This window comes from Oryza glaberrima, chromosome 10 (genome assembly GCF_000147395.1).
Source record: "Oryza glaberrima chromosome 10, OglaRS2, whole genome shotgun sequence".
Lineage (NCBI taxonomy): Eukaryota > Viridiplantae > Streptophyta > Magnoliopsida > Poales > Poaceae > Oryza > Oryza glaberrima.
In genome coordinates this window covers 18,260,564-18,275,467 of record NC_068335.1, presented here as the reverse complement: position 1 = coordinate 18,275,467, position 14,904 = coordinate 18,260,564, and the positions used below count along the sequence as shown (strand labels likewise).

The 14,904-nt window shown below is 44.5% G+C and overlaps 2 protein-coding genes and 1 pseudogene across 2 annotated transcripts; all 3 read right to left on the bottom strand.

The window, feature by feature from the left end:
• Window positions 1–180: 180 nt before the first annotated feature.
• Window positions 181–3,517, bottom strand: LOC127786013 (WAT1-related protein At3g02690, chloroplastic). Its single transcript, XM_052313335.1, has 7 exons — window positions 2,716–3,517; window positions 2,572–2,619; window positions 2,328–2,450; window positions 1,761–1,910; window positions 1,099–1,270; window positions 947–1,007; window positions 181–843 (listed from the first exon to the last, which is right to left on the bottom strand). The coding sequence occupies exons 1-7, from the start codon at window positions 3,373–3,375 to the stop codon at window positions 735–737; spliced, it is 1,323 nt and encodes a 440-aa protein (XP_052169295.1). The 5' UTR covers window positions 3,376–3,517; the 3' UTR covers window positions 181–734.
• A 379-nt stretch (window positions 3,518–3,896) lies between these two features.
• LOC127786127 (uncharacterized) lies at window positions 3,897–7,712 on the bottom strand. Its single transcript, XM_052313452.1, has 8 exons — window positions 7,422–7,712; window positions 6,114–6,191; window positions 5,908–6,034; window positions 5,703–5,816; window positions 4,942–5,140; window positions 4,776–4,821; window positions 4,526–4,601; window positions 3,897–4,397 (listed from the first exon to the last, which is right to left on the bottom strand). The coding sequence occupies exons 2-8, from the start codon at window positions 6,168–6,170 to the stop codon at window positions 4,165–4,167; spliced, it is 852 nt and encodes a 283-aa protein (XP_052169412.1). The 5' UTR covers window positions 6,171–6,191; window positions 7,422–7,712; the 3' UTR covers window positions 3,897–4,164.
• A 921-nt stretch (window positions 7,713–8,633) lies between these two features.
• On the bottom strand, window positions 8,634–9,719 carry LOC127785931 (ubiquinol oxidase 1c, mitochondrial-like; annotated as a pseudogene).
• Between the last annotated feature and the right edge of the window lie 5,185 nt (window positions 9,720–14,904).

Sequence of the window (14,904 nt, the reverse complement as noted above, 5' to 3'; positions counted from 1 at the left end):
ATGAATTCTGAATTGCAGTAGATTTTGATAATCTCGATTTGGTGGTGGTACTGCTTTTAGCCGTTTTGGTATTTGGAAAACTATGTTTCAAACGACAATATTACTAGTTCTCAAAATGCAAAATATAAAATGTTTTTTTTAAAAAAATTAAAATATAAAATAATTGTAAAATATATCACAGTTGGAAAACATATACACGTATATATACATGCACCATCAACTACAGTTTCACAGTTCCCTTTTTTCTCACAAAAGGGACATGCTTCGTATTTATCAGGGAAAGTGTCTGAACTTAGATCGATAGACGAAGCTTGTGCTCAACATATACAGCTGCTTCCTTTCGATCAACTATTTTTTTATGCTCCAAACTACTTGTACAAAGGGGCAACTTCCCTCAATTTGATATCCACAACACAGTTCATAGCAACTATGTTTTAACCATCTGATGACACTCAAGTTTTATCCATTTCAGAATGCAAGCCGAAATGAAGTAGATGACTAACTTGGGAACCTCGGAAGTATGCACTGATGCCCAAATTACCAGTCTAACTATGTTCAGAGGTTATACCACCATATCCCTGTCTTCTTTCACAGTTCAAGCTGTGTGAGATGTTGGGACCATGGGATGTACTTTAAATCTTCACATTGCTGTTTTGCGCCAATGAAATGTTACAGGTGCTTCAGTACAGCATTCATCTGTGCCAGTGTCTCCGGAAGAATCTTGCAACGGCCTTTTACTTCTCGCCTACGATGCTTTTGTAGTTAACCATATAGATGGCGACCAATGTTAGAAGCGCGCCACCAAGCTGTACAGGCGAGAAGGTCTCTCCCAGATAGAGGAACCTGAGAAGGAAAGGTGAGGCAGAAGAGCAATTAGAAAACAAGTGCTACATGTTTGTCAATTGTCATGTATGTTTAGCTTGACATGTTGGGGAAAGAATCTTACCCAAAAATGGAAGCAAACATAGGAGTTAAGAAAGTGAGAGAACTAAGTGTGGTCAAGCTACCTGCAAAGAACATAATCATATGGGAATCCTAAAAGAATATATTTGTGGACAATACCAGTAAATGCTAAACATGAGTGGGAAGTGATCTTACCTCTTGTAGCATTGTAGAAGTACACACCATAGCTGATAGCACTGCCAAATATAGATGTATAGAGAAGTGCTAATACATCATTCAGTGTAAGTTCTTGAAGATGCCCATTCAGCGCAGGATCATGATTGAGAACAGATATAACCAACAAAGGAAGGCCACCAATTATCATGTGCTGTAATTATGTGAATATTAGCATTTTACATGGTGTAATGCCAGGCTTTTCAGAATTGCAAAAACAAACAAAACTATCCAAAGAACAGGGGGAATGACAATCAGCTGTAATCACATCAACATACATAATCTGATAGAACCATTACAGAGTTGAAAGTTACAGGTTGATCTGAGCATTCATATTCCAGTTGATGTTGCAGACTTGCACTATGAATGCATTTCCAATACATGATTCCTCTCACAATTTATCAGAAATATGCATTAAGATCCACAATGCAGAAAAGCATAGGTATACACATTGAGTTCCTCATAATAAAAATGACCAAATTAGCACTTCCAAGATGCATACAGAATCATTTGCACAAAACATATCATGGTAAAAAGGTACATTTGTAGCAAGAAAACTAAAGAATATCAATTGTGCTCTAGAGCATGCATCACTTTGTTCTTATACTAAAAAAAAAACTATTTATTCATCTGCAATAACATACCCATCCTGTTGCCATGATTGGATCAGAATACTTTGACACCCAACGGACCATGATAGTTCCGACAGCCATGCTTTGGGCCGAGAGGAACATCCACCATTCCCCACTTCCCCAGATCGCTGTGTCATTCCCTTCAACTGATAGTGCTGGAACCTAGCACAGATACACACAATCAATGAGTAAGCACACAATACAAGAAGGCATTAAATTCACACAGCACATGTTTGATTTCGATAAAATACAGCATAACTTGGAAAAGCTAAGATCGCCACTTACACCATTTTATGGATAACACAGCATGTATGTACTGAATAATTTGTTGCCACATATCAGTAATAGAATAATTCAGAAGGCAATTGTTGTAACCTGTAAGAATTGCTATGGGAATTAAGACATATCAAATAAGTGGGTTTGGTTCAAATATTTCTACAAGGAACTTATGCCTTCGAAATGCTATAACTATGCAATGGCCGTCGAGAAAATATTATATTAACACAACCTGTTACCGTAATCAACATTATCTGCCTAGGTTCAATACTGATATCATGTATGCTGCATACAAAGGCAAACCTCGAGAAGCAAAAGCCCGACGACACCCAGCACGAGCCCTCCAACTCCTATCGCGCCAATCGATTCTCCAAAGAGCAGCGCTGCAAGGACAGCTACCGTTAATGGCTGAGAATCAATGATAACCTGCAATGGAGATTTCAGTTGAAAACATGGCCATCAGTTCAATTGACAAAAAATGGGGGCAGTATCAATGGCTTGCTCGAGGTATGAGGAGGTGAAGAACAGCAGTGAGAATTCAGCTTACGCTTCCGAGCCCAGCCGATGTCTTCTGCAATCCCTCCGCGAGAAATCCCTGCGAGATGAGACGAATGCTTTTAGCTCAGGAACAGCACAGCCACACGCTAGAGCTAAGTAGCGAACACCTTGCAGCTATGGCGGGGGGGAGCACCTGGAAGCAGGCGGCGTCGACGAGGCCGAAGGCGGCGACGGCGACCCAGGCGGCCCAGCCGGAGGGCTGCCTCCTGCCGCGCGCGGCGGCGAAGGCGACGAGCAGCGCGCCGGCGGGGAGGAGGCGGAGCGCGGCGACGAAGAAGGGGCCCGTCTTGGGTATGACCCCCTTCATCGCCACCATGGCCGTGCCCCAGAAGAAGAAGGGCGACACCAGCGACGCCCACTCCCACCACTCCCTCCCCACGAGCGCCGCCGCCGAGGCCGAGACGCCATCCTCCTCCTCCTCGGAGACCCGCGCGAGGAGGGGCTCCGCGTCTACGCCTGCGCCTGCGCCTGGGCCGTCGACGAAGCACTCGACGTCCGTGCCCGTGCCGACGCAGTCGACCGCGTCCTGCGGGGAGGGCGGCGGCGTCGCCTCGCGGCGGATGGGCCCCACTTCCGCGCCTGGGCGGTCGTCGACGTAGCACTCGACGTCGGCGCCCGTGCCGACGCAGTCGACCGCGTCCACCGGGTTAGGCGGCGTGTCGCGGCGCGCGGCATATCGCACGCCACGGCCGCGGCGCGCGAGGACAGGGGCGGCTCGGCGCGTCCTGCAACCGGGAGGAGGGAGTGGCGGGAGGACGAGCACGTGGAGGGACGCGGCTGCGGCGGGCCACATCTCGCTCGCCGGTGCGCTCCGCACCGGCGACGAGGCGGGCGGCGGGCGGTAGGTGTTCGACGAGCGCCGCGGCGGCGGCGAGAGACGGCGGCGAGAGGGGAGAGGGGGAGTGGCGGGGGTGCGGGCGAGTCGAGGGACGTGGATCTTTTGCGCGCGCCACGTGTCTCTCTTTCACACATTTTTTTCCACTATCCTCTTCTGGACTCTGGGAGACTGACAGTCAAAAAAAAATCACCTCGAGCTAATCAAAACCCACAACGGTTATTAGAAAAAAAATTGAAAGTAAAATGTTTATATATTTGTTCCAACTTCCAAGACATTTGCTTGAAAATAAACTATGATAAAAATCAAAATCAACTCTAAAATTAATATTTAAATATAAATTTTGGTTCGAGCTGATAAGTTCAGGAACCAATCGGAACATCGAGTGATATCAACTTGCTGCACAAATAATGGAGAAAAAAATATCAAACATATCACAGGCTCGTTTGGAACACGGGAATTCAAACTCTTTCTGTTGAGATTTCTGCAAAATTTTTATGAAATCCATGTCTCTGAATGAATCTTGCAATGTACAAGTACAACTACGCAATATGGTATTGGTAACATTCATCCAAGATCCAACATATCACTATGTACAAGTTGCTTTTGTTTGCAACGTACAGCAGGGCAGTAAAACACTCAAAAAGAGCATATGAGTGACAAAAGGAAAAAAAAAACTGAGAGACTCCAGTAAGCCAATGAATGATTTCATCTGTTTTTTTAGGAGGATGCTATTGTACACTACTTTCACTCTAGCAGCAGCTGTCTAATCTCATCGAATTCATCGTTTTCATGAGGGAGTACTCCTGATTCGTCATGTTCAACTACTGCTAGTTCATCGCGACGTACTCCCGTCTTCTCGTAGAAGGCCTCCTTCTGTGCATCCCATTCTTTGACGATTTCATCTACCCTGTCGCCCAGCAGTTTGTCATTCTGAACAATGTGCCTAGCATCTTCAACATCGATAATATTGCTTGCCTCTGTGAAGCAGAAAAAGGAAAAAACCAGTAGGAGGAGGATCAAAATCATCGTTACTGATAACAAAGCTCTCCGTGAGTACACACAGAAACTGAAAGCTATATAATGCAATGGAAACAACTAAGAGCACCTGCAAATGCCAATTCCTTGGCTTTGGCATAATCCAACGATGATTTCTTGATCTTATCAAGTTCAAGCTCCGAACCCTAGACGTAGATCAATTTGTCAGTAACAGAAGGGCATGTAATATTTTGAGAAACTAAATGAAAGGATTGCTAGTATGGGCTTGTGGTCATGTTGATGTATTGTCATTTGTTAAAATGTAAAAAGGCATGAAAGAAACAAAAAGAAGTTATTTAAGTCAACAGGCTAAACCTTACCAAATCCATGTGCATATAACTGTCTATCTGAGTATTCATAAACAGCCTGGAGGACAACAACAATCAGAATATTAGCATGCAATAATTTACCAAGTGTTCTTGTTTGAATAGGAGAATAGTAAATGGAATGGATCACAAATACTAATGAGAATCAGTTAACACATACTTGTCACATGCGAATTTCACTCTCTTATTCTGAGATGCAGTTAACTCATTGACCTGTTTCACCCCCGAGTCACCAAGTAGATTGATGAATCCAAACAAAATCATTCCTTTGTCCAGCATTCTTTTGACAAGTGACGGTACAACAGCCATTCCATTTTGCTTAGCCTCAACAACAAAATCCTTGAGTTTCTTCAACTCCTCTGTTGCATACAAATACTGAGCATATTAGTATGTCTACTACTTAAAGACAGTAGCGGTGGTGGTTGTTCTGCCACCACCACAACGATCACTGACATGTGGCCCATGTTGTATGTATAGTCTATACTACTATGCAGTCTGCAGCTTATATTGCTTTGCTTCATCTCTATTCTCCAAAAAAGAACTCAAACTTTTTAGGTTTTAACTGTAATTTTTAATGAGACAAAACAGTTTATTAACGAGTACATATTTCTAACTTTAATCAAAATACATATTTCATTATCAGATGAAAAAAGACATTTAGTTAACATGGTTGGAGTCACCGATCTATATTCAAGTACTGGAAACTACTTCTGTTTATGTCTCACATTGAGAACCGCAATCCTAAGTATGTCATTTTTCATTTTGTTTCTTGAGATGAAAGATCTTGTTTCAACCAAATAAAATATCATTATTTTTCAACAAGGATTACTTTTTACTACTTCAGTAATCTGTTGCAACGCATGGGCATATGGCTAGTAATATCAGAAGCACCAAATTAGTGACAGAAAACACATGCATTACCGAGAGACAAATAGATCTTGAAATGTGGCTTGTATGGTTGCGATTCGTAAAGACAGTAAAGGCAGTAAAGTCCAGCCAATCTTTGAGGCATACAACTCTGAGAAGTCATATGACCTGTAATAGCAAAAAAGTGAAAATTGATCAGAAATGACTGCAAAGATTATTTGTGGGTATGTCAGTGCAAATTTCCAGGAAGCCAGCCTACCGATACAATGTAAAAAGAGCGACTGCATGAAAGCGCCAGAGTTTGTCTTAGGTCTGCCTTCATAGATATAAGAAAATTTCTTTGCCATCCACAATCTCTTGAAATCAATGAATGCAGTGCAATTTGCCTACCAATCAGAAAAACAGCTACGTCAAGCTGATATAAATGTCACACACCTAGAGAGATTGCAGGATAGTCAAAATTACCTCGGTATAATCCGCTAATAGCTCATCGATATCCAACTTGAAAGGAGAAAGATCCATATTTTGCAGTCAAGTCGAAGCCTGAATGAGAATCAGGAAATGATTGCTCAATTTAACAATAATGAACAATGCTTCAGTACGAAAATAAGTATTGTGAGCCAGAGCAGGCACTGTTTATCTGTTAGCTAAAGGGGCAAGCAAAGGATGCATTCTGAAGTTTGCATGCTCTTCCTAACAATGGATTTTATGATTTATGAGCATGAGTTTCTAGTGCGCCTTGTATTCTCTACTAACCACCTAGTCATGAAGACATTGCCTTACTATCTACAACTACACCTGCAACTACACCTGTATGATTCACTTACTCTACAATAGCTGTCACAAAAATATAAGGGTTCTCATTTTTTGGAATTAAACACAGCGGTGTGCCAGTGTCTGAGAAATTGTACTACCAAAACAAAAAAACTACCCACAGATTACAATTAACAAGGAACAGTAAGAGATTGCAGAGGCAGGAATTTTCAAAGAAACTAGTGCTCACTGCTCAGGCTCATGTCTCAGCACTAACATGCAACTTACAACTCTGTCTACAAATACCCTATTACCATTGGACAGATTCAATGCCAGCATACGGTTTCAAGAAGATTTGCAGGGTAATATAAAACAGTGAATCACCATCAAGACACAGAGCTCATACACACAAATCAGCGTTCCACGTACTAGTTCCCAAGAATGTGATTGCGGTTTCCGAGGGTATTGAGACCAGTGGTGGACCCAGAATTTCAACATGGCCCGGGCAAGCCTAATAGCTATCCTAATTCCTAAATCATGAATGCTACCCACACTAATATATGACCAAAAGTAAAACGCTAATTTAGTTATGGTATGATAAGAAGTAAAATAACTTTTTAAGGAAGGTTTGCTTATTCCAAGCCTAATAATATCCTCATCAGCATTAGCTCTAGATCTTGATCCTATGGGTATAAACGAATCACAAAATCACATCTTAACGAGAATTTTAAAATACCACCGGTGAGAGGTAGCTTCATCTTTCCGGTTCTTATATCTTGAAAAAAAAAATATATATCCTCCATTTCAATGCTTGCACTGCACTGTTGCACTATCTTTGTCTCACCATGTGATGGTTGAGCCATTTCATCACCCATCTCATTCAGTAACTAAAATTTTGATGATTTTCAGTTAGTCTGTAATTTATTCAATCTATCCATCTAGGCATTTGAGAACTGAGAACAACAGAAATAGAGAACGAACAAAACTAAATCAGTAGAAGAGAGATTTGAGATTTCAGACCTAGGGTGGGAGGTAGGAGAAGCCGGCTTGCTGCAGCTCCTCCTAGTTGAGACCCAGGTTTCAGCTATCGGGGACGGACTCCTCGCCGCCGCCGTCGGGGAGCACTGGCTCGGCGGCGCCCGGTCCGGGGTTGGGAGCAGGCGGAGCAGCAGAGGGCGGAGCAACCCCCCTCGGCCGTTCACCGCGGCGGAGTCGTCTCCCGTCGAGCAGAGCGGAGAGCGAGACGAGGGCGAGGGAGAGGCCGTCGCCGGTGGCGCCGCCGCCGCGTCCGTCTCCTCCTCCAACCGAGAGCTCTAGCGATGGGGTGGGCCGGCGGCGAGACGAGGCCCAATAACGGGTCCTCCATCTCGGGTCGGCCCAACTGGTAAATCTCAGTTATTGGGCCTCGCGTCCAGCCCAACTAGTGTGACCCGACAACAAAATGGGCCACAATAAATTGGAATGTCCCCTCCCGGCCCAACTAATATTGGCCGCACGTAGGTCAGAAGGAAAAAGTCCACTTCGACTCCCTTAATTGTTCACCGAATCTAATTCCTGACCCTTAACTACAAAACCGGGCAGGATGACTCCCCTAATTACTAAAACCAGTACAAATTAAATCCCTCAGCGGTTTTGGAGAGCGGTTTTGCTGACATGGCATGCTGACTTGGCCCATTAAGCTGACGTGTCAGCCCAGTCATGAGGCCCACATGCAATTGATTAGGGAAAAATATAAAAAACATAGGGCCAGCTTGTCAGGGCCCTCTTCTCCCTCTATCTTAAAAAAAATAGCAGAGCAACCGCCGGCGGCGGCGATGGCGATGGCGGTGGTGCAGGCGGCAGCGGTGGATGGCGATGGCGATGGCTGTCTGTGGCGCCGTTTCGCCTCGTCGCCCTCCTCCTCCTCCTTCATGGCCGACTGCTGCGTCGCGCACGCCGCCCTTGTGGAGCGCGGCGCCGCTCTCGCCGACCGCCTAGAGGTGGCGCGCTCGCTCCTCGGCGAGAACGGCTACACCATCACGCGCTGCAGATGCGGGCCCGTGTGGCAAATCCTCCGGCGCAACCTTGGCGCCGAGACGCTGCACCCGTCGCGCGTCCGCCTGGCGGGGAGGCCGAGGGAGGATACAACAGATCAACAGCAACTCGTGTTTCCTGGTAACAACTGCAGAGCTGAGCAGGACACAAGCCGCCGCAAGATTTCATCAGTGATAATCTTCTTTTGAAAATTAATCATCAGTGATAATCGAGCGAGGCAAGCGTATCCTTGAGATCCATCCCCTGGAAATGGACATCCTGCATGCACATCACAAGCAAAAATAATTCAATCATCACAAACCTACACAAAGCACACATCAAGCTTGGGAATTCACACGCACGCACGCACGGATGCGAAATGGTTGACGTCACGGTGGTGCGCCTCGTCGGCGCGGACGACGACGACGACGTCCTTGAGCGTGGCGCCGGCGGGGAGCCGCCAGTAGTCGATGGCGATCGGCGGTGCGGGGACGTTCTCGTTCTTGCCGGCCTCGATGTCCTTGAGGTACTCGGTGTAGGAGTGGATGGCCTCCTCCTAGAGGTAGCCGACGACGCGGTGCGCGAGCTTGGGGGAGAGGAGGTAGCCGAGGAAGTAGGTGTTGAAGAAGACGCGCTGGACAGCGAGCACGAGCGTGTGCTCGTACCACCTCGGCTTGGCCACCTCCATGAAGGTCATGAGGTGCATCCGCTTGTTCTTGGCCTCCTCCAGCAGCACGCGTATCCAACCGCCGTTGTGCTCGAAGCTGGTGGCGCTGGCTTAGTCCCGGGCCTTCCTCTCCGACTGCCTCATCAATGCCACCATCGGTCACCCCTTCATCTTCGAGGACGCCTTCTTCCTCTCCCTTGCCACCCGCATCAACTTCGGCACCCCCACCACCCACCCCGTCCGCTACCTCGATGACCGCGTCGCGTCTGGGAGTCCGACAAGGCGCGCAGCCCAACTTCCTCGTTGAGGTCGCGCCCGCTACCGCTCAGACCTGACCGAGGCTCGAGAGCGAAGCTCGCCGTCGCCTAGATGCGGAGCTCGGTGGCCGTCGCCCCCTGCCTGCCGTCGCCGGCGCTGCCCCCCGCCCGCCGTCGTCGCCGGCGCCGCCTCCCGCCTGCTGAATTGGGAGGGAGAGAGAGATAAGGGGGAGACTGGGGAGGATGAGGAAGGGATAGACTGACATGTGGGCCCCACAAATTCTTCTTCTATGTGAATGACGAATGGGTCCCACGTGTATGTTTTTAGTTATAATGCCACCTAAACGTCACATCAACAGCAGACCAAGTCAACATTGCCATGTAGACGCCACGTCAGCGAAACCACTCTTCAAAACCGCCGAGGGATTCAATTTGTACCGGTTTTAGTAATTGGGGGAGTCATTCTACCCGGTTTTCTAGTTAAGGGTCACGAATTAGATTCAATGAATAATTAAGGGAGTCTAAGTGGACTTTTTCCTAGGTCAGAATTCAGTTACGGCCCAATAAATATATGAACCCCTCCCTCGAATCACGGGCGTACAAATCCCTGCCAGTGGCGTAGCTAACAATTTTTCCTCGGTAGTGCTAGTTCACACGTTCAGATCATATGGTAAAATATTCTTAGACCATAAAACCGATATACAAATGCAAATTTAGTGAAAATGTGATAGAAATAATGTCTTACAGCATCCATAAACGGCTTACTTACCAAGCAAGTTTAAAATGTGCAAATATTATAACAGAAAGAGTTTTTTATATAAATTATTTTATGGTAGAAGTCTTCCCAAACATTCATTAATCAGTAAATTGCTTATTCAGTTATTCACAGATTCACTAATCTCTAATCACAAATCGATTTAGGCAGTTGTTCTGTTGATCTGTTCACTGCTATCTTTTCTGTCACTGAGATCACTGAAAAGATCTATGATTAGCTCTGGCCAATAATCGTCATGAAGATGCATGAGAATTTATTTTATTTTATTTTTATTTAAGAAACAGATGCAGGTGAATTGGCTGGTGCAAACCCAATCCGTTGTTGACAGTGTTTTGATCCACAATGTAGTTAGTAGTTTGCCTTCTGTCTAATTGTGATGTCTTCCAGTGTCTGAACTATGAAGTATATATATAGCCACAGATTTAGTTAAGTCTTCAGGCGAGTGCAAAGCTCATGAATTTCTGTATGTATAAGATAGTGGCAGGAATGCCGTTTATTGCTGCAACTTTCGTTCAGATATACACCGCATTTGATGGCACCTTACGTATACGCTTACAGGCTTACAGCTTATTTCTGCACATAACCAAATGGCATCCCATTTCCAGATCTACAAATCCTTTGCAAATTCCAAACCTTCTTCTTCCTGAATCCTGATAAATTTAGCTGTATTCGCCGACACGTACTAATCTTTCAGTCATGAGGCACCACCGATGCTGATGTAATATCTGCCCCTGAGCTGCGAACGACGAGTGCTGCACAATTGACAGAAATTGTTATGAGCTCTGAATTCTGCAAAGGGATGTAGTAATGTGAGCTCTCTGAAGAAAGCAATTGATGTTCAACAGCATCTGTTGATCAGCTTGAAGCTCTCAAATGGTTGAGCAGAACACATTCATATCAAATTGTTACCATTCCATCCACCAGGTCCAGCATAGGCAGCCATTCATTGGTCGTTCTCGTCTGCACGATATGTCATACTGAAATAACAGCGCAATCATAATCAATACTAAAAAACTCAAGTAGTAGGGGTGTGTTTAGTTCTTTGGGTGTAAAGTTTTTAAAATATATGGACGCACATTTGAAATATTAAACGTAGACTAATAACAAAATAAATTACAGATTCCGCCTGTAAACTGTGAGACGAATTTATTAAGCCTAATTAATCCGTCATTAGCAAATATTTACTGTAGCATCACATTGTCAAATCATGGCATAATTAGGCTCAAAAGATTCGTCTCGCAATTTACATACAAACTGTGCAATTGATTTTTTTCCCCACATTTAATACCCTATGCATGTGTCCAAACATTTGATGTGACTTTTCGGCCAAAATTTTTTAGGATCTAAACAAGGTCTAGGATGTGTTACATCGAGTACTAGATTAACTTATTCCCGGACAGAGGAAGTATTATCTAAACAGTAGAACTCCCTCCGTTTCATATTATACTTAAGTCGTTTCGACTTTTTTCAAAGTGGTTTGATAGGGTTGTGAAACCAACTCAACATTCACAGAGTGAGAAGATAATCTTTTAGTCAGCAGTACGATGCATAAGGCTCACAAAGTTTTGCAACACATGTATATTGTTTCTCTAAACAAATGTACAAAAGCATGGAATTCTTTATTCTTTCCATCCACTAAAAAGCCCTTGATTGTATAACCAAAGGAGAGTGCTATCTAATACAATATGGAAAAAAAAAGCACCAAATCACACTGCATTGGCACATGAACAAAAGAACAATACCGCAGAAGATTCACACTTGTGAGTTGTTTGAAGATTAATCAAATGAATAGATGAAGACAGCATGTCCTCGGTACAAACTTAATAACGGCAAAAGGGCAGAAACAATTAAAAAGAACATTATAGAAGAAGCTGTAACTGGATCACACAAAAAGAGAATTGGAACAGGAAGGTAATGACATAATAAATAGTAAAAATCCGAATCGCTTTTAGCACAAACTGAGGCCTTGTTTAGTTCCAAAACAAAAAAAATTTCACCCATCATATCGAATGTTTGAACACATGCATTAAGTATTAAATGTGGATGAAAAAAACCAATTACACAGTTTGCGTGTAAATTGCGAGACAAATCTTTTTAATTGCGCTATGATTTGACAATGTGGTGTTATAGTAATCCGGATTAATTAGGCTTAATAAATTTGTCTCACAGTTTCCTGACGGAATCTGTAATTTGTTTTGTTATTAGACTATGTTTAATACTTCAAATGTGTGCCCGTATATCCGATGTGACAACCAAACAAAAAAATTTTCCCCAACTAAACAAGGACTGAGAGTAACATGAAACATTTGGAAAAAAATTTCCCCAACTAAACAAGGCCTGAGAGTAACATGAAACATTTGGGTTAGGTATGCCAAGATCATTCAGATTCAGGATCAGAACTATAACAAGTATACTATGCCAATCAGAATCAAATCACATCACAATTGCAATCCAATTCATTCCAAATACGTTAGCGACTCACACGGTTTAGCTACGCAAGCAGTTATTACCTCTGATCCCCACACAATTAGTACTCACAATTAGTAACAAATAGCAAAGATATGGCAATAATAGCACCATTATCCATGGTTATTATATCCTAATAACGAGCAGAACCACCCTAGTAAATATTTAGCTGGATCACAGATAAGCATTACTCCTCCTTACCACCATCCAAAAACCATTATCGATTCCCTGCAAAAACATACCATACAGATTCTAGCCGTCGTCGTCGTCGTCGTCGTCGTCGGTGACCTCCTGCTGGATCTCGGCGTAGCCCTGGGTGCGGTACTGGTAGAGGACGAAGGCGTCGAATCCCCTGTTCCGGTGAACCTGGGCGGCGATTTCTTGCCCGAGTTCTTGGCCGACGAACATGTGCTGCGCGACGCCCGGATCGATCGGGAGCGGGCGAGGCGTCTCGCGCGCGAGGTAGGGCCATCACTTCCTTGGTCCGCAGGTATCCCATCAGCTCATCGCTCAGTTTCACCGTCACCATCTTCTTCTTCTTCCTCTTCTTCCTCCTCTTCCCGCGCTCCTCCTCCTCCTCCTCCTTGGATAAGGAGTCCACGACCGTCTCCTCTTTCACCTCGTCGGGCTTGGGCTTGTGCTTGTGCCTCATCTTCTTCTTCTTCTTCTTCTTCTTCTTGGATGATCCATTCTTCTCGGGGGAGTTGTCAAGTTGAGCTTGGGGATGCCGGCTTGGATCTCATCCCTCGCCATTGCTGCCGAGTCGAAACCCTCACAGATGGTGTTGCGAGGGCGGCGGGCACGGGCACTGCGAGGAAGAGAGGAGGAGCTAAATGGGCTGGGCCTCTATTCACAGGTCCAACTAACAGAAGTCTATTTTGCCTCCCTCACATATTGTTTTTTGCCCTTAAGGTCTCAAAACGTAAAACCTGATACAACGTACGTCTCCTCCGTCTTTAAAAACAGCAGGTACTAATCGACTCTTTCTCAGCGGTGGTTTGGTAACATGGCAGGTTGATTTCGAGTCAACATATGAAACCTATATGATCTAGAGCTTCGGCATTGCGCCGCTGACGGAAGCAAGCTAACCATAGGTACATCTCTACTATTATGAGAATAAAGATGTTTTTGTCGGTACTTTGGTACGTCATCTGTGTATGAGTCGGTTTTTAAGTTTATTCGCTTTTCAAATACATATCCGCATTTGAGTTGGTTTTTAAGGTCGTTCATTTTTTAAATACAAAAGAAGTCGTATAATAAATCTTTTTAAAAAAACTCGCATGCTAACTTGAGATTATCATACTCCTAACTGCAGCTCACGATTTTCTAAAAAAAAATATATCCAAGCGAGTTCCCATAGTGAATTTCACCTTAACTAAACTGTATAACAATAATAAGATTAAAATAAACTTCGCCCGTTGCAACGTATGGGCAATTTTTTCTAGTTAAATGAAAACAATGAAAAAAAATTATATAATGAAATAAAATCCATAGCAATTCTTTATCAAGTTCTTCATATAAAAATTGAAATCCCGCACATATATCCAATAGACATTCATCATAGAACTTTTACATGTCATAGGGGGCATCAAAGTCACGCAATGCGTGACAAAGTGGCTAGTTCATACTGAATGAATATTTACTGCATCTAAGGTAGTGTTTGGTTCTGAAACTAGGTGGGATGGGATGAAACCATCCATAATTTTGAGGTTGGGATGATTCCACTTGCGTGTTTGGTTTTTAGAATAGGACGATCCTAGTTTTTTGTTGGTTGAAGGGATGAGGGAGGGATGGGATGGACGCTGTTTGCCACCACTGACGACGCCGTTTGCAACAACCATGGCCGCCGCCGCCGCCTCTGCCCTCACCTCCATCTCCGCCACCGAGGTGCGGTCGTGAAGGGACACGATGCGGCGGGTGATGGCGTCGACCTTCGCGCAGAGCAGCCGTGGCTCGACGACGATGACGGCGGCGAGGTCCGCACGGGAGAGGAAGAGGGTGTTAACGACCAAATTTGGTAAATTCTATCACTATTGGCATCGGAGATGAAGATCAGATCGAAGTGGAATCCAAGATAAAGATCGTTGCGGAGATAGAGTGAAAATCGGCTGCAGTCTAAATCGGCTAAGGTCAGGATCGGCAGAGTTCGAGTTGGACGGGGCTAGCCGATACAGCCAATTCCGATAATATGACCCGGTGAACGTCATCGGGTTCAAGTTGATGTACTTCAAGGTGATTGCCATGCTTGGATAGAGTTCTGGGAAGGCAACTGTATCTATTAATTAGGATATTCTATGTAATTTCCTTAGAGATATGTTTGGGCAA